The sequence below is a fragment of the Periplaneta americana genome, chromosome 2 (genome assembly GCF_040183065.1).
Source record: "Periplaneta americana isolate PAMFEO1 chromosome 2, P.americana_PAMFEO1_priV1, whole genome shotgun sequence".
Lineage (NCBI taxonomy): Eukaryota > Metazoa > Arthropoda > Insecta > Blattodea > Blattidae > Periplaneta > Periplaneta americana.
This window is the reverse complement of record NC_091118.1, coordinates 13,739,384-13,766,128: the sequence shown is the minus strand read 5'-3', so window position 1 is coordinate 13,766,128 and position 26,745 is coordinate 13,739,384. Positions and strand designations below refer to the sequence as shown.

Sequence of the window (26,745 nt, the reverse complement as noted above, 5' to 3'; positions counted from 1 at the left end):
GTTACGATGTGAATTTCAGCTTTGCTGTCCGTGTGCTTTACGTGTTTCAACAGGCTTTAATTTGGATCTGGAATTACATTAACAAATGTTTGAGAACACTCGAAAATTAAAGTGCGATATAGCTTGCGATGAAATTTGATATGAGAGCTGAATAGACGTAGAATTTTAATTTCTATTTAAAAAAATAAACAAACTTAAGTCGAATGGCGTTTGCGAATATAAACTTAAAGCATCTGAACACTACAAGCAATAGACCCTACAATGAACTATCTGTAATAGGCTATGCAGTATATCTACTAAGGGAGTTTACATTACAAAAACCAGCTATAGCGGCTGGATGCATCATTGTACTAACAGTACAATAGCTCAGTACTGGTTGGATGATCGTTCACTTCTGCTGAGGCATGTGTACGTGAGGCCAGCAAGCGACTGATCATCCTCGACCCTTTCTGGGTTGTCATGAAAAAAGAAAACTGAGGAAAAGACATTTTAGTTGGTTATTTAATGACGCTGTAGCAACTACCTACTATGTTGTTTAGCGAAATTCAATCTGACGAGACGTGGCTCAGGATCTACCACGTGATTGTCTGTCATTCGCTTTACAGTTGGAAAGAATATCAGAAAAACCTCAGATATGCAATAATTTCCAAGCATGTTTCTGTTAAGATTAATTCAGCTGGTACCCTTAAGTTAGAACGTTTTATGACAGAGCTTCGTGATTACCAGCAGAACCAATTCCTGTTGTAGGGAGTTGCAGAATGTCAGTTAGTTACGGCAAATACTCTGTTGAACTCACAGCAATTGTCACTGAAAGATCAGCTACCAACCTTCTAGTTTAGAACGGTCTGAATCTTTGGTTATCTGCATCATTGGAATAAATGTGATTGATACAGATATTTCATCATTTTTAGTAGTTTACAATCAATTATCCGATGTAGGCCTAAGTCTTGGTTGTTACACCGGACCTGCTGCTTCACTTCCAGTTGATCCATTTTTTACCCCAATTCATAACAAGGCACGTACTGTCCCCTTTGGACTAAAGGAGAGAGTTCATACGGAGTTATATCGCCTGCTGAAATTGAAAATAATTGAACCAGTAGGATGTGCTGATGGTCCACTCCAGTCGTCCGTGTTGAAGCCAAATGCTGGGGTAGATAATGGACAACTTGGACAACCAGGTTCACTGATTGGGAATGATCAAATTTATAATGTAATTGTTACTGCTCATGCTTTCATCATAATTTTCTTTATAGTAATACCAATTATGATTGGGGGTTTCGGTAATTGATTAGTGCCGCAAAAATTATTCCTAGGTTTCCAAAAGCTTCCTTTTTTTCCTCTTTCATGGCAAACAATATGTGATTATAAATAGAATCTTAACAAAGCATCACGACCTCATTTACTACAGAATCCTAATACAAATCATTTGCTATCCACATTAAGTAGGGGTAAATTTTTTTCACGAATTGAATAGCAAATGCATATTTACATTGTCAGTTGACGAAATGTCAGCAAAAGCTCAAACTATAAACACGCATCGTGGTGCATTTAAAGTTGATAGGTTAGAATTCGGTGTTTTCACTGCACCTGGGCTATTTCAAGATCTCATGCAAAACATTTTATATGGCGTTACTGAATTCTTACCCTTTTTGGTGATATTTTTGTCTGTACTGATTCACGTTTTGAAATGCTAAATGAACTTAGAGTTATATTCACACGCTTATGTGAAAAGGGTCTTTGTAGAAAAGGTGACATTTTTAGGATTCAAGATTACTAAAGAAGGCACTTCTGTGACTGAAGAAAAAGTAGAGTCAGTTAAAAAAAGCGCCTACACCTGAAAATACTACTGGGTTCAAAAAGTTCCCGGAATTTTACTACCATTTTTCGTATTAATATATAACAAGGGATATTATACATTTGTTTTGTTGGTAACATTCATGACGTCATTTCCTTAAAGTTTGTCGATAATGGCGATTGTTGGTTTTGAGTTGTAGGCAATTGTTTATCATAGTGTTTTGTTTGTTCGTCGCATTTTGTAATGATGTCCATAGAGCAACGTACAAACATCACGTTCTGTGTTTTGTTACACAAAACTCCTGCAGAGACATTAAGATTGTTGGAAGAAGCATATGACGAAGCAGCAATGAAAAAAACTCAAGTGTATGCCTGGCATAAACGCTTTTCTGGTGGCCGCGATAGCATCAAAGATGACGTACGCAGCGGCCGACCAACAACTGCAACAAATGAAGCAATCGCTCAGTGTGTGCGTAATGTTGTGAGGGACGACCGACGTAAAACCATAAAAGAGATAGCAGAAGAGGTCGGAATATCAGTCGGAAGTGTACACAATGTTCTTCACAAGCATCTCAACATGCATTACGTGTCTCAGAAGTTAGTTCCGAAAATGTTGTCGGCAGAACAGAAAGAAACAAGAATGACTCTTGCTGGGGACATGATCAGTATGGTCGATGAAGATGGTGACTTCTTAAACAAAATTATTGCTGGTGATGAAACTTGGTGCTACTTGTACGACCCAGTCCCTAAACGACAGTCATCTGAGTGGAAATCGAAAACATCTCCTCGGAAGCAAAAATTTCCTAGGGACACTTCCAAAGGCAAAGTTATGTTGGAAGTTTTCTTCGACTCTCAGGGTCTCATCCACCATGAGTTCATTCCAGAAGGTCGTACTGTAACGAAAGAATTGTAAGTAAAAATCCTCCGTCGCCTCCGGGACGCAGTGAGAAGGAAACGTCCAGAAAAGTGGGTAGAAAACAACTGGTTCCTTATGCATGACAATGCACCTGCTCATCGCGCAATTATTGTAAAGAATTTTCTTGCCAGGCACAACATAACTGCTTTGGATCACCCACCATACTCTCCTGATCTCTCACCACCTGATTACTTTCTGTTTCCCCGTCTGAAAAGTCATCTGAAAGGACGGAGATTCAATGCTGAAGAGGTTATCGCAAACGCGACGAGAGCACTAAGACGGGTTTCACAAAATGGCTTCCAGGCCTGCTTCCAGGAACTCTACACGCGTTGGCAGAAGTGTGTTGTTGCGGAAGGCAACTATTTTGAAGGGAATGCTGTAGAATAGTGTTTAAGGTACGTTGTTTCTATGATACTAGCAAATTCCGGGAACTTTTTGAACCTAGTATGTATTACCGAAGTTCAAGCTTTCTTGGGAATATTTAATTTCTGTCACCATTTTCTTTCCAATAAAGCATCTATTGCAGAATCGTTGCATAGACTCCTAGATAAGGGTACTAGATGGCAGTGGATATTCAATCATCAAGAAACTTTGAAAATATTAAATAATTGATGTCGTCTAAACAAGTCCTTGCTCATTACTATCTTCATAACCATTGGTTCTAGTCTGTGATGCATCTCCCTGTGGAATTGGCGCCGTTTTGTGACATAAGGAAAAGGATGCAAGAAACCTACCGCATGTTATTCAAGAACATTGACTAGTCAGGAGCGACGCTATGCACGGATCGCTCGGGAAGGATTATCGATCATTGCGGAGGTTAAAAAATTCCACAATTTTTTATGGTCGTCGATTGACTATAATCAGTGAGTATAAACCATTGTTAGGATTATTTGGCCAGACCGTCCAACTGCAACAATAGTATCGCCTGGAATGTTACGCTGGTGTCTTTCATTACATGCATATGATATCGACTGGAACATCGACCAGGCACTGGGAAGCTGGATTATCAAGATTCTTGCTGAGGCAACACACTGCCACGAATGTCAATGGATCTACACCAGGGGAGCTGCTTACGGGAAGGATCAGATCACACCAAATGGTTTCCATAATAATAATAATAATAATAATAATAATAATAATAATAATAATAATAATAATAATAATAATAATAATAATAATAATAGTAATAATAATAATAATAGCCAAATTCTGCCGTGAGACAATCTTTTAACTCTGGAAATTCTGTTTAGTCAAAAATTTTCTCCCGAAATCCTACCTGTAGCTGCAGTCATTTCTAAAATATGGGAATCTATCTTTCAGTGGCGGCTCGTAGTCAAATGTCCAGGGTAGGCAAAATTTACAGAACATTTTTATGTAATTCCCGCGATTCAATGACAGCTCGCTTTCATCATGCCCCCCCCCCCGAAAACTTAACTCTTGCTTACATAACAATACTGTTACATATCAATGAGCCGTCTCATAATTTGTCGGTTTTTTCTAGTTTATTGTTATACTGTTGTCTTGCAACCCTTGTTGTTCAGACAACATTTCCGAAATTGGGTTCAAATTCTTTTCAAGTCTCTTTAGACTTACCGAGTTACAAATATGATCTGATTCCAAGTACCTTCTTTAGATTACAATAACAAACGTGACCACCTACAGCTTAGCTTTAACTTCACTTCCTGTTAGCCATTTATGTGTTTCATACCATACTTACTTACTTACAAATGGCTTTTAAAGAATCCGCAGGTTCATTGCCGCCCTCACATAAGCCCGCCATCGGTCCATACACTGTGCAAGATTAATCCAGTCTCTATCATCATATCCCACCTCCCTAAAATCCATTTTAATATTATCCTCCCATCTAAGTCTCGACCTCCCCAAATGTCTTTTTTCCTCCGGCCTCCCAACTAACACACTATATGCATTTCTGGATTCGCCCATACGTGCTACATGCCCTGCCCATTTCAAACGTCTGGATTTAATGTTCCTAATTATGTCAGGTGAAGAATAAAATGCGTGTAGTTCTGCGTTATGTAACTTTCTCCATTCTCCTGTAACTTCATCCCTCTTAGCCCCAAATATTTTCCTAAGAACTTTATTCTCAAACACCCTGAACCTATGTTCCTCTCTCAAAGTGAGCGTCCAAGTTTCACAACCATACAGAACAACCGGTAATATAACTGTTTTATAAATTCTAACTTTCAGATTTTTTGACAGCAGACTAGATGACAAAAGCTTCTCAATCGAATAATAACAGGCATTTCCCATATTTATTCTGTGTTTAATTTCCTCCCGAGTATCATTTATATTTGTTACTGTTGCTCCAAGATATTTGAATTTTTCCACCTTTTCGAAGGATATCTCCAATTTTTATATTTCCATTTCGTAGTGTTTCATACCATGAAGGATTAAATTTTCTTGCACCTTTAGCACTGACTTTATGAACAATAGAGCTTAATGCAGGAGTGGGTCGTCCATTGTCCAAAATACTTCTCTTTTCAATGTCATTACGACTCGAAAACGGACAACGTAACAGTTTACTTATTATATCAGTCATAATATAATATTATTGTTATCACTTACATTAATTATAAATCACCAAATATACATAACACTAATATACAGTACGTACTTGCAAAAATCACATTTTCTAAAATACACTGTTAAAAAAAACATCTTTTAAAACACACTGTTTACAAACTGTTATACTACTCGTAACAATCTACGTTCCAACTCGTGAAACTTTCAAACAGAAATTTCGCAAATCGTAGGTGTTCGATAATGCACGTGGGTTCTCGTTAGGGCAGGCAGATTTCTAGCGCGCTGGCTTAAGCATAGAACGCATGTGCTAAGAAAGCATTTAGAATAGCGATCTCTTTTAATGCTTACTCCAGGGCCAGCTTTGAAGTTACGTGGAAGGTCGGCTAACTTCGCTTCTGCCTACCTTCTGACGCATCGTGATCTGTCCAGTGTATTCTTGTCGCATAAATCGAACTGCCAGTAGTAAGCAACGTCCAACTAACTCTAAAAAAATCCCATTCATAGTTAATTGAAGAATTTCTAAGCACCTAGACAAGAGTATATAATTATATAAGGTTTTCCAAATGTGTTGGGGTAGTTAATAAATATCCACTTTTAGGTTTTTCTAAATGTGTTGAGGTAGGCTTAGCCTACCCTGCCTGCCCTGAGGAGCCGCCTCTGCTATCTTTATGAATTGAATTATAAAATATTAATATTAAAAAAGCCACGTAGATCAGTTACGGAAACATGTAACTTATGAATCTTCTGAGACGGAAGGAGTGTTATATATCTCTGATCTGAGTATGTATCTCTGAATTATGTTTGTGGGCTTTGACCATTGTTGATGTTGACATCGGATTCCATATCTGCAATATAGCCTACATAATTTCCTGCCATTCGTTCTTTGAGTTTTAATGTATTTAATAGAAGAGAAGGAAATGTGTTCATAGAAATGAGATTTCGTGCACTAATTAATCAAGAAAGACAGAACCTTTATCACACGGTGAGTGCATTGTTGTGCAACCTCTGGACACGATAACAAGCTCTTGACTTGTGGTACCGGTCACGTGATTTATCTCTACTGATATCTTATTAATATTTATTTTAAGATGAAAGTCATTGCGTTATCTTATCGTTGCATTGCAACTTCTTTTAACAATAATAATAATAATAATAATAATAATAATAATAATAATAATAATAATAATAATAATAATAATAATCTTTGTCCTATTGGCTGTCTTCAAGCGCTACTTGTATTATCTCCTCTTCCTTGCTTGTGTAAGCTATCTCACAGCTTTATCTGGCTGTTTGTTAACCGGTAGATAAGGCACTATATAACTCCTCAGAAGCAGGGCTGCATCACTACTCATTCTCGTTCTCAACCAAGTGGTTTTTGGTTCGAACTTCTTCACTTTTCTCCCCGTGTACAAAGTCTGTGAACGATTGTGTTCGGAATTGGCCAGAACTCCGTCACTGTTGGTAGCACCGTTCTTCGTTTCCCTCAGTGTTAACATAACTTCATTTTCAATTCACAAGGTAAGTTCTGACTGTGTAACAACAGCTTCTTCTGTTTCATAATGATAACTTATAGGTAACAACAGTGTGGAATTGATAAAGAATGGCGGCCTGGAAATCCTGCTTCTCCCATTTCTCCAGCACCGAAAATAGAAGCACCAAGTCACAAAGCCATTCTCGATCTCTAAGCAGGACACTTCGGAAGTATAAAATATTTCAGCTCCGAGAATGCATTTTCCTTTTAATTTCAGTTACCATGGAAGCACTGAACTGTGTATATTCATACATTTATTCCTCCAAACATACTCTACATTCCCGCCATTCGAGCAGATAAAGAATGACGTCACAGAAGGTAGATGCTAAGCGGCTCACTGTATTAGCCGTCTGTTGCGTGTTAATAGCCGACCTGCCTCGGAGTCAAACCCGGTGTGCAGAGAAGGAACCCCCTCCACCACCGGTGTGTACAGGGAAATGTGTCAGAGGCTGGGCTGCTGGAGGTCGATTAAGCCAACTCAGCCATTTCAAGTTTAAATCTAGCACATTTAGAGTGACGCTTGGCCATAAATATTGAAGAAATGTTGATAGTCTGAAATATGGCATATTTTGTGTAACTGTTTGGCAAAAATCGATTTTTTAGTTAAATATTTGTCTCTATGTCATACAAAAATGAAGCTCATATGGAAACATTCAATAGAAAATTCCATGTCATGAGTGATTTCAAAATTCAATGTAGTCGTATATTTGACTAATTCTGGATCAAACGAATTTAAGAACCCCTCGAGTTTGGAAAAGCATTCCTTAATTTGTTATAAAATTTGCAAGACAAATAAGTTCTTAGTCTATGATTGCCACCAAAACAAAAGTGAAAAATTGAAAATGGTAACAGCTTTTGAATATAGAGTTCAGATTTGAGAAGATATATTCTCTAGTGCAGACACATTTATAACATTAATTATTTTTTAAATTTATTATTACTAGCATTTTTTTTTATTTTCATTTTTAACGTTTTTTTTTATCATTATGTTTCTAAATGTATTTAGTAAGACATTTTTGTTTTATTTTGTAAATCTTTTCGCGACTCCCTCAGCTCTTTACACGATCCACAGTGTCACGACCCCCACTTTGATAACCAGTGTGTGTAGTATTTAGTGTAACTATATGCAAGTAATTGTATGACTGTAAAGAGTTATTTTTTCAGTTTGCATAACAAGATAAGAAATTAAATGTTTTGCGGAATCCTTTAACAAATGCAAGTTAATTGGAGCTAAGGAACAAGCATATTTTAAATATTGTTTTACTCAGTCTTGAGGCCTTACTCATATTTGTAGCATATAATAATTAAATAGACAAGTTGGAATCTCATATGTAACACCATAAGCCAGTAGTGTCAGAGTTGTAAGCTCCAATACCGGTTGTGGAGCTAGATCGGAGCTTGAACTTGCTTATGTCTGTGGAAACACCGGAGCACGCAACCAGTCTAGTGGAGCGCTCCGCTCCGTTTAGTCCCAGAATCCGTGGATATACCAGAGTAGCGCAATCACCGAGTCGGCCGCCATTGTTAGTCCTTTTGTACACGCGTGGGATAGGAATATTTAAAGTAAAACTCAGATATTTTTAATTTGAAGGGCAAAAACGTCTAAAGGATCTTCTTACATTATAGAACATTATTGTCAGTCAACATACTAATGTTAAAAAACTTCATTTAAATAATTATAATAGCATAAATATACATTTAAGTGTTCAATACACTCCTTCATGAACGTCACAGTTGTAGGTATTACAGCAACAAGAACTTAATACATTACAAGTAACAAATTAAAACAACAATGTTGCAAATAAAATAACAATAAATCTAACCATTTCCAACTACATTCCTCGTGCGAACTCTCCGGCTTCCGCATATAAGGGGACACCATAATGAAATTTCGCGAAGTTCATTAGTATTAAGAGTTCAAAACAGTGAAATCCATAACTACTATACTTACGAAGCTAGATTCATCAAACTTTTATCACCGATATATCTGCTTAATAGTGACAAGTGTACAGAATTGCATCCGTCTATGATACGTGGTTTGCATTTTATTAATTATTTTATTAAAATATTGAAACGCTTTATATAAAAAGGCGCTTGCACTACAATTGACAATATTTTTAAGTGATTTTCACTTACTCGTATATGGCTCCTTACATACATGGAATCAAAGCTTACTACAGGGTTTACTGTAAAATTAATCAGTAAATTACTAGAAATTTTTATCATAAAAAAAAAATAAAAAATTAATAGCCATAGAATTTCCTAGTAATTTACCCATTCGCTGTACAGAAAATTCCAATAGTAATGTTTGTTCCAATGTATATAAAGAATCATATAGGTGGATATCAATTAAAAATAATGTAAATTGTGACGCAAGGGACTTTTTGCATTAAGCAATACACTATATAATTAAGTTATTAATAAAATTCAAACCACTTATCATAGAGAGACGAAATTTTGTACATGTGTTATTACTAACCAGATATACTACTGATAAACATTTTGTGAATTTAGCTTTAAAAATATGGAAGTTAGTAATTTCAGTATAATGTCCCCAAGAATACACTGACGTGAGGTTTTGTCATTTTTGGTCAAGAAATCGTTTCTTTGTTTTTACCTTTAAAAATTCATTTTTGATCTAAAGATGCCCTCTCCCAATTTTCATGACCATACGACCGGTCTATCAGCTATTTAGGGTCACATTTTTAAAAGGCTGCGGGCTCTGACTGTTAATTTAAATGCTCCGTCCACGCCCTCCACTCTGAATTCTGCGACCATTTTGGAAATTACGCTCTATTTCATACATTATTTATTATATTAGATTTCCGATTGAACCAGTGTAACTTCTCGACTTCTCGAAATATTTCTTCATAGAATCCAACAGGTGTTAGGCCTACTTCAAAGGCTGCTTTCCTTTAAAAAACATTCATTTACAAAGAAGAGCACAACTCTTGCCTAAAGGAAAATTCCGCTTGTTGCTAGTAGCCATAACAACGTGTTTTCCATGCTTGGTTTTTGTTTGTGATACAATAAATATTTGCAAGTTTCTAACAGTTTTATTGTTAATGTAATAATAGTGTCTACAGCCTATAGTGGTTTGTAAATAATATTTATCTATTATAGTGTTTTCACAAGTTTACGTAGTTTTTTTAGTCACCTTTATTTACTAGTGTTGGTTAGGTGTACACAGCGTGGTAGTGTATATAAGGGTAAGTTCTGTGTATAATATGCTAGGTCTATATGTTTCAAAATGCCTAGAAAATAAAAAAGACAGAGACCTGGTTCATTATTATCATCATCCAAAACTTTGAAGTGAATTTTCTCCACATTAATTTACTGTAAATTTTGCATTACTAAAAATTCTACTAATTCTACAGATTTTGTACTACGTGCATGACTTTTTGTAGAGTTTTTTTTTAATTTAATTATTTTATGTCGTTTAGCTTAGGAAATCATATCGGGAAATTACATAAGCAATTCTTACTGTTTACATAGTGTTTACTGTATTACAATAATCATTAGAGGTTTTTGAATATGTTCTTAACAAAACTTACTATCAGGATTATACCTAACACTCATATTTTTTGTTGTTGCTGTTGTTTAGTCAAATGTCCGAAGACATGTTTGAATCTCATAAGTATCACCAATAAGGCATCACTCACGAGACAACTAGGCCAGGAGATAATGGGGTAGGGTGGCCAGTTCCTTTCTCCCTCCAATGCATACTTCGCCGATTAGCTACATAGTCCACTAGTCAGACTTCAGATGCATACAAATCATTGTTCTTCCTCTGACACATATCGTTAAGTGAGATGTACTGCCTGATAATATACAGTATATGAATATCAGCCACAATATCAATAAAAGGTATTTTAATACAATTTTTTTACGCTCGAGTTGAATTTTTTTCTGTTTTTACACTTTTAGTGCATTAAATATTTTTAATTATTTTTTTTTGGTAAAATAAAAAGAAAAATTGTATAGTAAGTTTTGTTTCTGAAGGTCTGACAAGTATGTAAACAACAATTCTGACCATAATAGTACCAATTTTTGAAAACCTAAATTTACACAATTTAAAATTACAAATTAAAAGTACAAAATTTCAGATATCTACTTAGAATAGTTTAGAAAATTGAAATTTCACATCAGTCTAACCTTAATAGGGTTTCTAGTTTCTACGGTCTCTGCATTTTCCAATCGAGCCAAACAATACAATCTTGCCTCAAGAATGAATTCAGAACTTCACAAATATATTACGTCATTCTTGCAAATAGCAAATAGGATTAAATTCAGAAATGCTTGATTTGAAAGGGAGAAGATGGTAAAAATTTGACACTGATCCTAATTGGTACGTGATTTTCATTTGTTTTATGTAGAAATATCATTGCTGAAACAACTTAAATTCTAGATTAGTTTTATAAAAATATTTTGGGGCCCAATTTTTAAAAAAATAAATATCAAAATACAGTCATTCATTAATCTCACAATGTATGCTCGCTCAGGTAGCGGATCGTTCCTTTTTATATTTATAGTCGCTTCTTTCCTTTTTCCTTATTTCTTTCACCTTGTCACAGAGAAAACAAATGTGCGCTATTTTTCAGTTCTCTGTGAACAGTTCTAAACACAACAGCATTGCATTTTTTCGCATTTAAATTACATTCTTTCCCTATACAACTGTATACTGCATAGCGCGCGCTGGACTAACAATGGCGGATTTGTCGGCATTTGCTGGCTCAAACAATTGCGGTACTCTGGATATCCACGGACTCTGTTTAGTCCCTGTCTGACATCGCTGCCATAAGCCATCACCCATGTGTCAACTAAGCCAGGAGATAATAGGGCAGGGTGGCCAGTTCATTTCCCCCTCCATTGCATACATCGCCGACTAGCTACATATTACACTAGTCAGACTTCAGATGCATACAAACAATTGTTCTTCCTCTGACACATATCGTCAAGTGAGATATAGGCCTACTGCCTGATAATAGATGTACATATCAGCCAGAACATCAATCAGAGGTGGTAGTTAAATATATCGTTTTATATTATTTAATACAAACTATTCCATCAACGAATCCTGGCTTCACATCACAAAAAAATTCTCTAAATTGATCGTGACCAAATCTCCCGTATTTTTTTTATCAGAAGTTGCTCACCCTATTTTTCTAATATAAATGTTATTTAAATTCGATATGCAATAATGCATTTCGTATTCTCTTCAATTTTTTTTATAAACGTCTTAAATTGATCTGCAGGAAAGCATAACTTAACAGAATAGTTCTTTCTTTAGTCATCTAGCGTGTTTATTTCACCATGAGTTGTGAATGCTGTCATTAAATCGTGTTGTAGGACAATGTTATATTTGCGACAAAACAGTGGACCATCTCTGCTCCGAACATACGAAAAATTGTTCATAACTTGTAAGGTAGTCAATAAACATAATTAAATAAGAATTTAGATCTGTTTGTGGCTATCCACATAGGCATGGGAAGGAATATAACCTAACCATGTCACCATGATATCCTGAAGCTAACAGGCTAAAGTACCTAGGCATGCAGATGAGTACAGTAAACTCTGTCACAGTCTGAGAACAAGTTGTGCACAGCTGAAGCAAAGGGAAGCTCTTGCCAGGAAGCTGCGTCCTTCACAGCCACAATCCAACTCATTCTCTGAACATTCATTGCAGCCTGAAGCGAATATGAATTTGGCCTACGTTTCATTGCAAGGTCACAACTTAATACAAATTACATTTAAGGATAATTAATGGTTGTTATGGAGTCGTATTTTTTGCTTGGGCTCTGCAGGATGGCAAACACTGTATCTATTCCTGAGCTGAAGGATCTAGTCAAGACCCTGGAGGAGGAAGTCCTGCCACTCGTTGAGGAGGTGAAGAACCTCAATGAGGTGCAGGACGGGATATCCTCAATCGACTTGGGAACAGGGAAGGAGGACAAAGGAGCGGAGAAGAACAAGGAATCTGAGGGGATGGGAGTTGTGAACACGAAGGAGAAGGAACTGCTATGGAAACAGGAAGAACTCATAAAACTGTACAAACAATTAGAAAAGGTAAGAGATCGTCAGTTTTCTGTAGTTACCATAGTTACAGCTAGAAGAACGTAAATTAATCACGATTATTTTTTGAGCAGTGGTTAAGGTTTCTTTTGACATATTTTTTATGCAGACTATATTCCATTCAGAAAGTGAGTGACTTGAAAGCTGAAGAGAAGGCAAGACCATATCTGTAGTCACTGAATCTTCGAAATCCTCCCACACCACACACGGGACTGACGCCTGATTCGAATTGCGTTATTTCGTGTTCGAATGAACGTGAGAGATGAAATAAATTCACTAATATACATGCGATTAATATTATTAATTTTCAATTATTGCATAAATGTGGTCTACATATTTTTTATTACTTATATGAGTTTATTCGTTTCCTGTATTTTTTTTAAATAACATTTATATATCATGATAATTTGCGTTGGTCTAATTAACGTCAACATAGATGGGCAATGGGTCTACTACAAAAATTTTCTTCGTGCACATCCACGCTATATTTTAAATTCGCTTGTAGTGATTTATTAAAGAATGTATTCAAGACTAATTTAGGAATTCATTAGACGAATTATTCTTGCACAGAAAACGGATGCTCCCTGGACCAAATCATCCCATTTCAATTATCTAAATACAATAGCATTTAAAAACATTTTAAAGATTTATTCTTGCTCCTTGGACAAAATGATCGTATCCTAATTATTTAAATACAATTGGAACTAAGATATTTATTAAAATAATTAATCTTGCACCAATGTCCGATGCGCCCTGGACCAAGTGATGATATTTTAAAACATCGTACATTTTTTATGTTTTTTATGAAGTTGTTATGACTGATATACCCGTTAACTGCTTCTTATTTATAATAGTAGGCCATCATACAAGGACTCGCACTCAAAGGGATGAAGGTCAGAGTTTTGGATGGCCCACAAGCCATGAGTCGTGCTAAAGATGTTGCTTTGCTAATTATTCCGTCTGCAGTATTGTGTACTATACGGAACTGTTACCTAATAAGTAGGCCTATATAACTTTGGCAATGCTCACATCGTGTCTCTCTTCTTTTACAGAGTGGCGTGTTGAAATGTTGAGTTTATTTTCAAAAATATAAGTTTTTTTTTTTCCGTAAGCATGTGGTTTGTGAAAGTTGAAAGTCTACCAACGAAACATTTTTCATACAGGTCACACTCATTTTATAGTAGTTCTCTTTTCATTTGTTTATTGTGTGTGTTATTCCGTATTAGCTCATAATGAGACACTTCTTTTTGTCAAACTGAAACCTAGCTGAGTGACAGCTAGCCTGAACCCGCCTTTGTTACAGTTACAGGACGAAAAAGTCCAGCAGATGACACAGGAACACGAGCAGGAGAAGAAGTTTTGGCTACAGGAGGAAGTAAGTGATGAGCTGTTACCATGGTTACACTTCGCCTTCATGAATTTTATGCTTCTACTCAAACTATCACCACGCTGAGGTTTCGCTGAAATAATTTTGTTGTTACAGTTTAAAGAAAGAAAGGTGGAAAGGCTGGAAAATGATATGATAGAGTACGAGTACAAGCTGCAAGAGAAAATAGTAAGTGATGAACTGTTGCCATGGTTACGTTTACCAGAGTGATTCCTTGAAATAGTGTTAGTGTTTAACTTACATAGTTAAGTACAATTAGTTTTATTGCATAGTAATGTGCGATAGAGGTGCTCTTGTTTGAAATATAGGCTACTATATCGTCATTATTACCAATATCACCATCACCACCTGTATCGTAGTCATCATTGTTTCTTGCTTTCCATTTACTACTTAAGCATCCAGACATTGTAAATTCGCTTCCTCTGAATCAGTTCGTCTTGATTACAGTTAAAAGAGGAAGATCTGGCAAATCTCGAAGAAGAACTGGAAGAGAAGCGACGCCAGCAGGAAGCGGTAAGTGACAAGTTGTTTCCATGGTTACAGTTAAGAGAGGGTTTCTGTTGCTTTCTTTCATTAACCGAACACATAATTTTTCGTACAAAGTAGATGAACTCCAAGTTAATTTTCCGATAATTATTTTCATCATTGTCGTTGTAGTTGTTGTCCCTATGTATCCTCTGAATCAATGAGGAAGAAAATGAGGGGGGAAAATCTAAAAGGAACAAGAGTGCTGGTCCTTGCTCATAGCAGTTGTAGCAGAATGTTTGGTTATTTAATGAATTTCACCACAACAGAAGAAGTGCAAACAACACATCTCTGAAGAATGTTAAGTCGCCACGCATGTTGTTCTTTACTCGTGCGACTTGAATGTAATAGAAGAAGAGAAGTAAATTGATACAAGCTATGACTTTCTACAATTACTGCTACAGGAAATTTGAAAACGCACAGGGTGTAGGTATTAAGTTCCAGTCTCTTGAGTCTTCAAAGAATTGAGAATCTTAGAGTCAAGTGGATAAACATCCTGCTACCCACGCTCTAGAACCGGGTTCACACAATGACAAGTTCATGTAGAATTTGTGATGAACAAAATTTGTAAATATAATTACAAAATACAGCCTATCCGTTGCTTCCAGAATTAATAAGCAGTTTATCACGACTTACAATAATTATGCCTATTGATTTCCTGTATGCTTATAAATTGAAGTATAACTACTTACTGTGAGCGGCGATTGTGCAGTTACTTAACAAAGAACTGACCAAAATAAATTCGTCATTTATTCTCACATACTTTTGAAAATTTATGACATGCTGAGTGTAAATCTGTGATGATGATAATAATAATAATAATAATGGTTTCCGCCTCCGAAACGTTTGGGAACCTTTATTTTATGTGACCTATGGCATATTTATTTTTAGAGTTTACCATGAAAATCGGAAATACGTACTGGGAGGGTATATGGTCAAACTTCAGGTTATATATTGGTAGACTATGGTAATTGATCTATGACCCAATTGTTATGAGTTCATTATGAAAATCCATATGTTCCGGGAGATGGCCAGTTTATTTTAGAACTAATCATAGCTTTCGTTTAACATCTTAGAATAGGCAGAATAAGATGACTCATTTGGAAGCCTCTATCTAAACATTAACGTTTGTAGCTGTTGTCTGTATTCTGCATGATGTACCGTATATTGGGCAATCAGTTTGTTTCCTTCATGAAACCTGTTGCTTCAAGTCAGATTATCACCTAACTAGCTGAGCTTTCTCTAATCCAGAATTGTTTATATTACAGAGTTACCAGGAACGGCTGGTGAAGCTCAGAGAAGAACAGGAGGCTACGCGGGAGATGATGCGCCAGCTGGAAGAAGTAAGTAATGAGGTGTTACCATGGTTACAGTTACGAGGGAGTTTACCAGCTCCATTCTGTCACTGCATAGGCTATTTCTTTGTTGAATATAGCCCCATATCAACTAATAATAATAATAATAATAATAATAATAATAATAATAATAATAATAATAATAATAATAATAATAATAATAATAACCATCATCATCATCATCATGGTAGTCATGTTTCTAGTCAAGGTAGTACACATCCATTTGATTTTCCTCTGAACCAGATTTGTTCATAATTATAGAGTAAAGAGGAAGAACTTGGATTACTGAGAACAGAAGTTGAAGCAAAGGACGAGAAATTGAAGGATATGGCAGAGGAACTGCTAACAGAGCGCCAGAGGGATGCTGTAAGTGTCAGCTGTTGCCATGGTTGCAGTTACTTACTAGATGATTTTAAAGTAACGAAAAATCACAAACTGTCACAACTCAGATTGCGACCAGCTGCAGCTGGAGAACAAAATTAATTTCAGTTTTCACACTACTGGTGCTACTACTACTACTACGACTACTATTACTACTACTACTACTGCTACTGCTACTACTACAAATAACAATGTTTATAATACTACTACTACCACTATTACTGTCACTGTTACTACCACTGCTACACTGCTCCGTCGATTTAGTAGAAAGTCAGTGTTCATCTACTTAGATATCACACACGGAACAAGTTCCCTGCAATCGGCTAGCTTCACCTTTAGATACAGCCGTGGTATACAATCTATAGTACACCTATTCCCAGGAGTATGTGGGATTGTCTCATTGATTACGTATGTAAAAATGCTGACATATTTATTTTATTATACTTGTTGATAATTCATTCATTCACAGTGTTCTGCACAAGGGCAGGTCTTTCACTGCAAACTCAGCATTCTCCACTCTTTCTTACCTTCCTACTGACATTACTGCAGTTATCGCTACTGTTACTGCTACTCATATTACTGTAGTAATCGCTACTGTTATTCCTACTGAAGTTACTGCAGTTATAGCTACTGATATTACTGTAATTATCGCTGATATTAAGTTCCTTACTACTGCTGATGTTACTGTAGTTATCGCTACTATTACTGCTACTCATATTGCTGTAGTTATCGCTAGTGTTATTCCTACTGAAGTTACTGCAGTTATAGCTACTGATATTAATGTAATTATCGCTGATATTAAGTTCCTTACTACTGCTGATGTTACTGTAGTTATCGCTAGTGTTATTCCTACTGAAGTTACTGCACTTATAGCTACTGATATTAGTGTAATTATAGCTGATATTAAGTTCCTTACTACTGCTGATGTTACTGTAGTTATCGCTACTGTTACTGCTACTCATATTACTGTAGTAATCGCTACTGTTTTTCCTACTGAAGTTACTGCAGTTATAGCTACTGATATTACTGTAATTATCGCTGATATTAAGTTCCTTACTACTGCTCATGTTACTGTAGTTATCGCTACTGTTACTGCTACTCATATTACTGTAGTAATCGCTACTGTTTTTCCTACTGAAGTTACTGCAGTTATAGCTACTGATATTACTGTAATTATCGCTGATATTAAGTTCCTTACTACTGCTGATGTTACTGTAGTTATCGCTACTGTTACTGCTACTCATATTACTGTAGTAATCGCTACTGTTTTTCCTACTGAAGTTACTGCAGTTATAGCAACTGATATTACTGTAATTATCGCTGATATTAAGTTCCTTACTACTGCTGATGTTACTGTAGTTATCGCTACTGTTACTGCTACTCATATTGCTGTAGTAATCGCTAGTGTTATTCCTACTGAAGTTACTGCAGTTATAGCTACCGATATTACTGTAATTATTGCTGATATTAAGTTCCTTACTACTGCTGATGTTACTGTAGTTATCGCTACTATTACTGCTACTCATATTGCTGTAGTTATCGCTAGTGTTATTCCTACTGAAGTTACTGCAGTTATAGCAACTGATATTACTGTAATTATCGCTGATATTAAGTTCCTTACTACTGCTGATGTTACTGTAGTTATCGCTACTATTACTGCTACTCATATTGCTGTAGTTATCGCTAGTGTTATTCCTACTGAAGTTACTGTAGTTATAGCTACTGATATTAATGTAATTATCGCTGATATTAAGTTCCTTACTACTGCTGATGTTACTGTAGTTATCGCTACTGTTACTGCTACTCATATTGCTGTAGTAATCGCTACTGTTATTCCTACTGAAGTTACTGCAGTTATAGCTACTGATATTACTGTAATTATCGCTGATATTAAGTTCCTTACTACTGCTGATGTTACTGCAGTTATCGCTACTGTTACTGCTACTCATATTACTGTAGTAATCGCTAGTGTTTTTCCTACTGTAGTTACTGCAGTTATAGCTACTGATATTAATGTAATTATCGCTGATATTAAGTTCCTTACTACTGCTGATGTTACTGTAGTTATCGCTACTGTTACTGCTACTCATATTACTGTAGTAATCGCTACTGTTTTTCCTACTGAAGTTACTGCAGTTATAGCAACTGATATTACTGTAATTATCGCTGATATTAAGTTCCTTACTACTGCTGATGTTACTGTAGTTATCGCTACTATTACTGCTACTCATATTGCTGTAGTTATCGCTAGTGTTATTCCTACTGAAGTTACTGCAGTTATAGCAACTGATATTACTGTAATTATCGCTGATATTAAGTTCCTTACTACTGCTGATGTTACTGTAGTTATCGCTACTGTTACTGCTACTCATATTACTGTAGTAATCGCTAGTGTTTTTCCTACTGAAGTTACTGCAGTTATAGCTACTGATATTAATGTAATTATCGCTGATATTAAGTTCCTTACTACTGCTCATGTTACTGTAGTTATCGCTACTGTTACTGCTACTCATATTAGTGTAGTAATCGCTAGTGTTTTTCCTACTGAAGTTTCTGCACTTACAGCTACTGATATTACTGTAAATACCGCTGGTATTAAGTTCCTTACTACTGCTCATGTTACTGTAGTTATCGCTACTGTTACTGCTACTCATATTGCTGTAGTAATCGCTACTGTTACTTCTACTGAAGTTACTGCAGTTATAGCTACTGATATTAATGTAATTATCGCGGATATTAAGTTCCTTACTACTGCTGATGTTACTGTAGTTTTTGCTACTGTTACTGCTATCAACATGACTGCAGTTATCACTACTAGTGACATTAGTGTATATGTCACTACTGTTTCTACAGCTGTCATCAGCAGTCTATGTTTATCTCTACTGGTACATTTATTTACGCATTTTTATAATAGGTTTACTTGCGGTTTTTATTGTGTTATTCTGCCTAGTTTATTATTGGGAAATTCTTTCTGTCAGACTGGAACATAGCTCACTGAAAGCTAGTCTGACCCTGTCTTTGTTACACTTTCAGAACGAAAAAATCAAACAGCTCAGACTGGAATACGAGGAGGAGAAAAAGTCGTGGCTCCAGGAGGAAGCAGTAAGTGACTAGCTGTTACCATGGTTACACTTGTCAGAGGCATTACTTTCGTTCGATGTGCACTTGTGGTTATAGTTTTGGTGCTTTTAATATTGCATAATCATCATTGTGATAGTTGTCACTTTGCCTTCATGAAATCTCGTACTTCTACTCAAACTATCACCACGCTGAGCTTCCGCTGAAATAATTTTCTTGTTACAGTTTAAAGAAAGAAAGATGGAAAGACTGGAAAATGATTTGATAGAGTACGAGTACCGGCTGCAATGCAAAATAGTAAGTGATGAACTGTTTCCAGAGGGATTCCTTGAGATCCAGTCAGTAATTAAATTACATAGTTAAGTACAATCTTAGTTCTATTGCATAGTAATATATGATAGAGGTGCTCTTGTTTGAAATATAGGCTACTATATCATCATTATTACCAATATCACCATCACCATCTGTATCGTAGTCATCATTGTTTCCTGGTTCCCATTTACTGCTTAAGCATCCAGGCAACGTAAATTCGCTTCCCCTGAATCAGTTTGTTTTGATTGCAGTGTATAGAGGAAGATGTGGCAAATCTCAGAGATGAACTGGAAGAGAAGCTGCGCCAGCAGGAAGCGGTAAGTGATAAACTGTCACCATGGTTACAGTTAGGAGAGGATTTCTTTGATTTCATTTAGTCACTGCACGCATAGTTTTGTGTGCTGAGTAGATGAACTCCATATTCATTTTTTGTTCATTATTTCCATAATCGTCGTTGTAATAGTTTTTCCTGTGAGCCCTGTGAACCAATGAGGAAGAAAATGAGGGGAAAGCTAAAAGGAACAAGATTGCTGGTCCTAGCTCATAGCAGTTGTAGCAGAATGTTTGGAGATTTAATGAATTTCACCAGCAACAGAAGAAGTGTAAACAACACACCTCTGAAGAATGTTAAGTTGGCAGGAATGTTATTCTTTACTCGTGCGACTTGGATGTAATAGAAAGAGAGATGTAAATTGTTCGAAGGTAGGCTATGACTTGCTACAACTACTGCTTCAGGATCTTTGAAAACGCACAGATTGTAGGTATTAGGTTCCAGTATGTTGTCTTGAAAATAATTCAGAATTTTAGAGTAAAGGGAATAAATATTCTAATACTCATGTCGGAGAACCGCGTTCTCACTCTGACAACTTCATCTGGAATTTGTGATGAATAAAATTTGGAAATATAATTACAAATTACAGTCTACCCGTTGCTTCCAAAATTAATAAGCAGTTCATCATGACTTACAATAAATTATTGATTTCCTTTATAAATAGAAATTCTTACTTACTTTCAACGCCGATTCTGCAGTTACTTAACAAAAAATTGGCCAGAGTAAATTCTTGGCACTTAATTGAATGATAAATATGGGTACTCCATTACATATCACAATGTAGTGACAGTAACAAAACTGGCAATATCTGAAAGACGAAAATGGCGACAGCTAAGTGACAGGAGGCCGAGGACAGTGAGGAGGTTTGAGTGGGTTAGGCGAGGGGCTAGCTGAAGTGTGATTTATATGTGCTGCTAGTATTTGCTTTGAACAAGCTTCCTGATTCGCTGGCCAATTAGCTGGCAAAATTTTCTAATGAAGCTGCTTATTTATTTTACTAGCGTCTTATTTTGAATTCACACTGACTAAAACACACTCAATGACAAGTTGAACGTGTGCAACATTAATGCTCAGTGAAAGCGATAAGCCGGTTGATTTTACTAGCAGCTTCCAAAGGAATGGGATATCAGGACTTCAGGGACTGAATCTCTGAACAGCTGGTGAATACATCTGCCTTCAGTGCAGGCACGAGCGGTGCTATAGGCAGCTGTCTACAAACCATATTTGATAAGACACACATGTGGCATGATGTGTTGTCCTTGTCGTGTGTAATTTGGTCTTCCAATGCTAGTTCCTTAAAAAGCAAAGGCTATGTCCCCCAAGTTGAACATGAAAAGAAATAATTGAGTATTCCTGCTAAAGAAAAGTATGTGAGAATTGTTATTAAGATATTCCACTGTTATAAACAGTTAAGAAATAGAAGAGGAGATAGGACTGTGTAAATGTTTATGAGCCAGCGTATTTTCCAGCCAGATATTCATTCTGGTAAAGCATCAAGGTGCGACAGAAGAAGCTAGGAAGTAGCTTTAAAAGCAACAACATATAAATCATACTTAAGTGACAGGAGTCCAAGGACAGTGACTAGTTTAGAGTTGATTTTATGAGGAGAAATGTAATCATGAAAATGTGGATTACATATCAGGGCGGGCAGGTCTAGACCAGTGGTTCTCAAAGTATGGGTCGTAACATCTTGTGTTGTCATGTAAAGAGCAGAGGGATGGATTATAAAATAAAACAACAATGCCTTATTAACATACATTTATGTCGTATTTGAGGAAACCTTGGTGAAAAAATTAACCACGTTTTTAAATGCAACCAAACCCAATCTTTAAATTTCCGAATATTCATAAATTCGCGTTCTACCACTTAACATCTCAACGGCTCATTTAATGCAATAGAATGAATGAATTTTTTTTGTGAAGTGATGTCAATCAGAAATCAAGTTTCCCTGCAAAGCTGCTGGTTCTAGCTTGAGCTGTTATTATGTTAACATCTTGGCCTTGCAAACTAGAATTCAATGTTTTTGAAAGATATCTCAATAAGGAAGGCACGTCTAAAAGAATAAATTGGAAAGTAGATTTGCATATTCCCGATATCTCGTCTTGAAGGTACGGGACATTAGGAGATGACTGCTATCGACTGGTTTTCAGTAATATATAGGTATATATATATTTCCATTTTACACAGATTTATATTTTTTGAAGCAGGTTATATACACGGTAGTGGGTGGGGGAAGGGTTGTAAAAATGTCTCCCCAGAAAATGGGCTGCATCTTCACAAAGTTTGACGGCCACTGGCTTAGATGACCAACGGCCCATTTATTTTAGCGCTTATGAAAGTCTGAATTATATTCTGGGTAGTTAGGTGATCCACAGTGCATTTCTCTTACGGCTTATCATGAAAATACAAATTACCGCTCTTTCTGGTAGTGTGTTCGATCTGTAGCTCATTTCTTAAATCTTCATCTTGAAAGTGTAGAGTATGTTCCTGCAGATATTCAATTTGTTTAATGGCTCATAACATTTATTTAACTCTTTTGGGACAACCATAGGCAGGATGAGAGGTTTTATTTGAAAGCCTCTTCCCAAGGATTATACGTCGGTAACTGTTTTCCCATTTCCTGAGACCATCAGCTTGATTTCTTCATGAAACCTGTTGCTTCAAGTGAGAGTATCACCTAACCAGCTGAGCTTTCTCTAACCTAGAATTGTTTATATTACAGAGTTACCAGGATCAGCTGATGAAGCTGAGACAAGAACTGGAGACTGAGAGGGAGATGAGGCGCCAGCTGGAAGAAGTAAGTGTGAGCTGTTACCATGATTACAGTTACGAGGGGGTTTACCAGCTCCATTCAGTCATTGCACATTTTAATAATAATAATAATAATAATAATAATAATAATAATAATAATAATAATAATAATCACAATTCGTTATTACAATCATAAAATCGTCATCATCACCATCATCATCATAGTAGTCCTGTTTCTAGTGAAGTTATCGACATCTGATGCTCTTCTGAAGCAGGTTTGCTTTTTATTACAGAGTAAAGAGGAAGCACTGCGACTCCATCGAGAAGAACTGCAAGCGAAGGGGGAGGAACTGAAGAAAATGGCGGACGAACTGCAAGCGGAGCGCCAGAAGACAGCAGTAAGTGTGAGCTGTTGCCATGGTTACAGTTACTGAGCAATGATTTATACAAACTGTTACAACAGAGATTGCGACCAGCTGCAGTTGGAGAGAAAACTTAATTTCAGTGTTCAAATTAGAACTGCTACCACTACTACTACTACTACTACTACTACTACTACTACTACTACTACTACTACTACTACTACTACTACTACTACTACTACTACTACTACTACTACTACTGACATTACTGTAGTTATGACCACTGTCACTACTACTGATATTACTGTAGTTATGGCTACTGTCACTTCTACTGACATTACTGTAGTTATGCCTACTTTCTCTACTACTGACATTACTGTAGTTATGGCTACTGTCACTACTACTGGCATTACTGTAGTTATGGATACTGTCACTACTACTGACATTACTGTAGTTATGGCTACTGTCACTACTACTGCCATCAGCTTCACTCAGCCTAGTGAACTGTCACCTAGCTGACTGAGCTTCCTCTGATCAGATTGCTTTGTCTGCTGCAGAAGCACAGAGCTGCAGTTGAGGTCAGGCTCAACCTGGAGCAGAAGGACATCCTAGGCAGGACTGAACTACACCGGGCAGCGGAGCGGGGTGACACATACAGGGTGCAGCTGCTCCTGGATGCAGGCAGCCAGGTGAACGCCGTGGATCATATTGGCTGCACGCCCTTGTGGCTGGCAGCACGGCAAGGCCGCCAGGATGCGTGCAGGGCGCTGCTGGCTGCCGGGGCGCGGGTGGTTGTGAAGGAGCGACTATCTGGCCGCACTGTTCTGCATGAGGCTGCAGCCAGTGGGCACCCTGCAGTATGTGAGCTGCTGCTGGCAGCTGGGGCGCGGCCCAACGAGCCTGATGATGCAAACCAACAGACTGCACTGCACTATGCAGCATTGCATGGCCACGCCCCAGTGGTGCAGCTGCTGTTGCAGCATGGCGCTGAGCGGGGGGCGAGGGATAAGAGGGGACGAACGGTCCTGGATCTGGCGCTTCTGTGGGGGCACACAGAAGTGGCGGCCATGCTGCAAGGTTGAGCAGGCGCAGTGCTGCCAACACGACAGGAATACTATTATACCACAGTAACCAGCGGGAATTTGTTGTGTTGGCATCACTGCTCTGCGTGTAATGCTGTTACTTCATTGCTCTAGGCTATCGTTATTCCCGTGTTGTGTGGCTTTGTTGTGATTGGAGCTTGATACGCCACTGACTTTCTCATTATTATTATTATTATTATTATTATTATTATTATTATTATTATTATTATTATTATTATTATTATTAATATTGGATTCTTTGTAATTATTTTTAATTACTTACTATACCTACAAAATATTCAAATAAAAATATGAAAAAATTGTTTATGTTGCTGTCACTGTCCCTGTAAAAGATACAAGATTGTTGTTGTCTGATTGTGATACGGCACTGATCCTTCAGCATCTCATCTGGACTATTTCCAATACAATAAATATATCTCCTGACACTCCGATGACCTTGATACGCCACTGACTGCCGCTAATATTCCTGCTGTTCACATGCACATCAATACTACGGCCATTCTTATGCCTATATTTATTCGCAATAGGCTGTATATCAGAAGAAAAGCATTTCCGTTCGCATGAATGTTCCTGCACCAATTCGAAATTCACGCCCATAAACTTGTATTAATGATGTCAATAAACTACGCCACTGATAACTTGAAAAAACTAAAACACAGTTTACCGTCATGTACTTTGTGACCGCCATATTGCAAAAGGGTAACCGTGAAGTTAACCAGAATTTATATCTCATTATATCAGAAGAGGGATACTTAGCCTACCTACTAGGCCTAACATAGCCCTATCAAGAGGCGAAGGCGTTTCCCTGTACATCCCTGTCTAGGAGATCAAATATTTACATTTATAATACAGAGGTCATTGCACACCCCTGAGATATTTTTTGGCATTCAGGGATCCTACATAGTATACATAATTAACATCAGACGTAATTGAGCCTGATTTATTCTTTGCATTCACCTCCACTGCTGACGTCAGTATGTGGTATGGACAAGAGTTTCTTCCGTGTGTGCCCCCGTCCCAACTACCCCACTCAATCGGTGTAGCCCTACATAACACGAGCATGAACCTAGGAGTGAAAAATGACGGGCTTGAAAAAACTCAGTTCTCTAAGAAGTTGTGCCTATTCGCAAAATATTAGGCGTATGTTAGACATGGCACCTGCCTATAGCCTACGTATATTTTCGAGGTCCTCTTCCAGTTAGCAATGTGGTACGCCTGCAACTTCTGTTCTATGATATCTCACTAAAGAGTGCGGTTACTTATGTTATAACTTTTAGAGAACTTCTGAAAGCTCATTATTGTTGGCAGCTGATTAAGGTCGTTTCTGATGTGAGTTACAAGTAAGTCACGCGAAAAGTCACGGAGGCTGAAATCCAATACTGTCGCAGAAGGTTATGTTCTGTTACTATAATAATTAGCGTTAATTGTAAATAATATTCAAATAAATTCAATTTGTCATATCGTTTTTCAATGTCGAATTCAATAATCAAGGTTATAATATTATAATATTATCAAGTTTAACGGGATTACATCAAGGTCAGTGACATTATTGTTCCTCGGAAAAAATCAATACTTTCGCGTCTGCGCACATCTCACAATTCACGACCTAGAACAAGATCACTTCCGATCTTGTCAGATACAAATAAAATGTATACATCTGAATACCGGTAATTCCAAGTTAGAAATATGGTCGAGCATAAAAAGTCGTATGAAACTCGCCTATAATGGTAATTAAGAAGCTCGTATGAAAATTATGAAAGAGCGCAAGCGAGTTTCATAAACATCCATACTCGCTTCTTAATTACTATCATTATAGGCTCGTTGCATAATGTACTATTAAATGCGACAGGCTCATGTCAGTAGATTTACTGACATGTAAAGAACTCTTGTGGCATAAAAATTCCGGCATTCCAACGATGCTGATACAACCTCTGCAGTTGCGAGCTTCGTTAAATAAACCATAATATACTGTACTTAATTTCTCCTAAGTTGACTTTTTCATGAATAATGGTTGTTAATGATCCGCTATGTGTAATGCTTGTGCTCGTGTTAAAATCAGCACACATGTCTGATTGTCAGCCTTGCTACAAAAAATTAAAAGTATGTACAGTACTAAGTTATGTGCCTTTCCTCATTTTTGAAGAATTTCGCATTTGCTGGTTACAACCTTGTTCTGGGCGGCTATTCAAGTTTTGTAAAGTAAGGATGAAATGGAATTCCATTAATATTATTTCTATATTGTAATCCAATTGTTATGCAGAAGGATTTTATTAGGCAAAATAATTTAATCTTCTTTTTTTTTA

The 26,745-nt window shown here is 36.9% G+C and overlaps 1 protein-coding gene across 5 annotated transcripts in view; it reads left to right on the top strand.

The window, feature by feature from the left end:
- Window positions 1-26,745, top strand: part of LOC138713572 (ankyrin repeat domain-containing protein 23-like) — a 163,418-nt gene that overhangs the window by 112,963 nt on the left and 23,710 nt on the right. For 3 of the 5 annotated variants that reach the window (XM_069845750.1, XM_069845774.1, XM_069845767.1), the window contains 7 exons: window positions 16,386-16,490; window positions 19,539-19,607; window positions 19,809-19,880; window positions 20,147-20,212; window positions 22,949-23,023; window positions 23,271-23,375; window positions 23,897-24,746. In XM_069845750.1, the coding sequence (XP_069701851.1) occupies window positions 16,386-16,490; window positions 19,539-19,607; window positions 19,809-19,880; window positions 20,147-20,212; window positions 22,949-23,023; window positions 23,271-23,375; window positions 23,897-24,421 (1,017 nt within the window). In that variant the 3' untranslated portion in view covers window positions 24,422-24,746. Of the gene's footprint in view, window positions 1-6,580; window positions 6,773-12,589; window positions 12,852-14,160; window positions 14,413-14,691; window positions 14,758-16,037; window positions 16,113-16,385; window positions 16,491-19,538; window positions 19,608-19,808; window positions 19,881-20,146; window positions 20,213-22,948; window positions 23,024-23,270; window positions 23,376-23,896; window positions 24,747-26,745 lie in introns of those variants that run through there. The other 2 variants (XM_069845781.1, XM_069845759.1) reach the window with 2 other exon arrangements.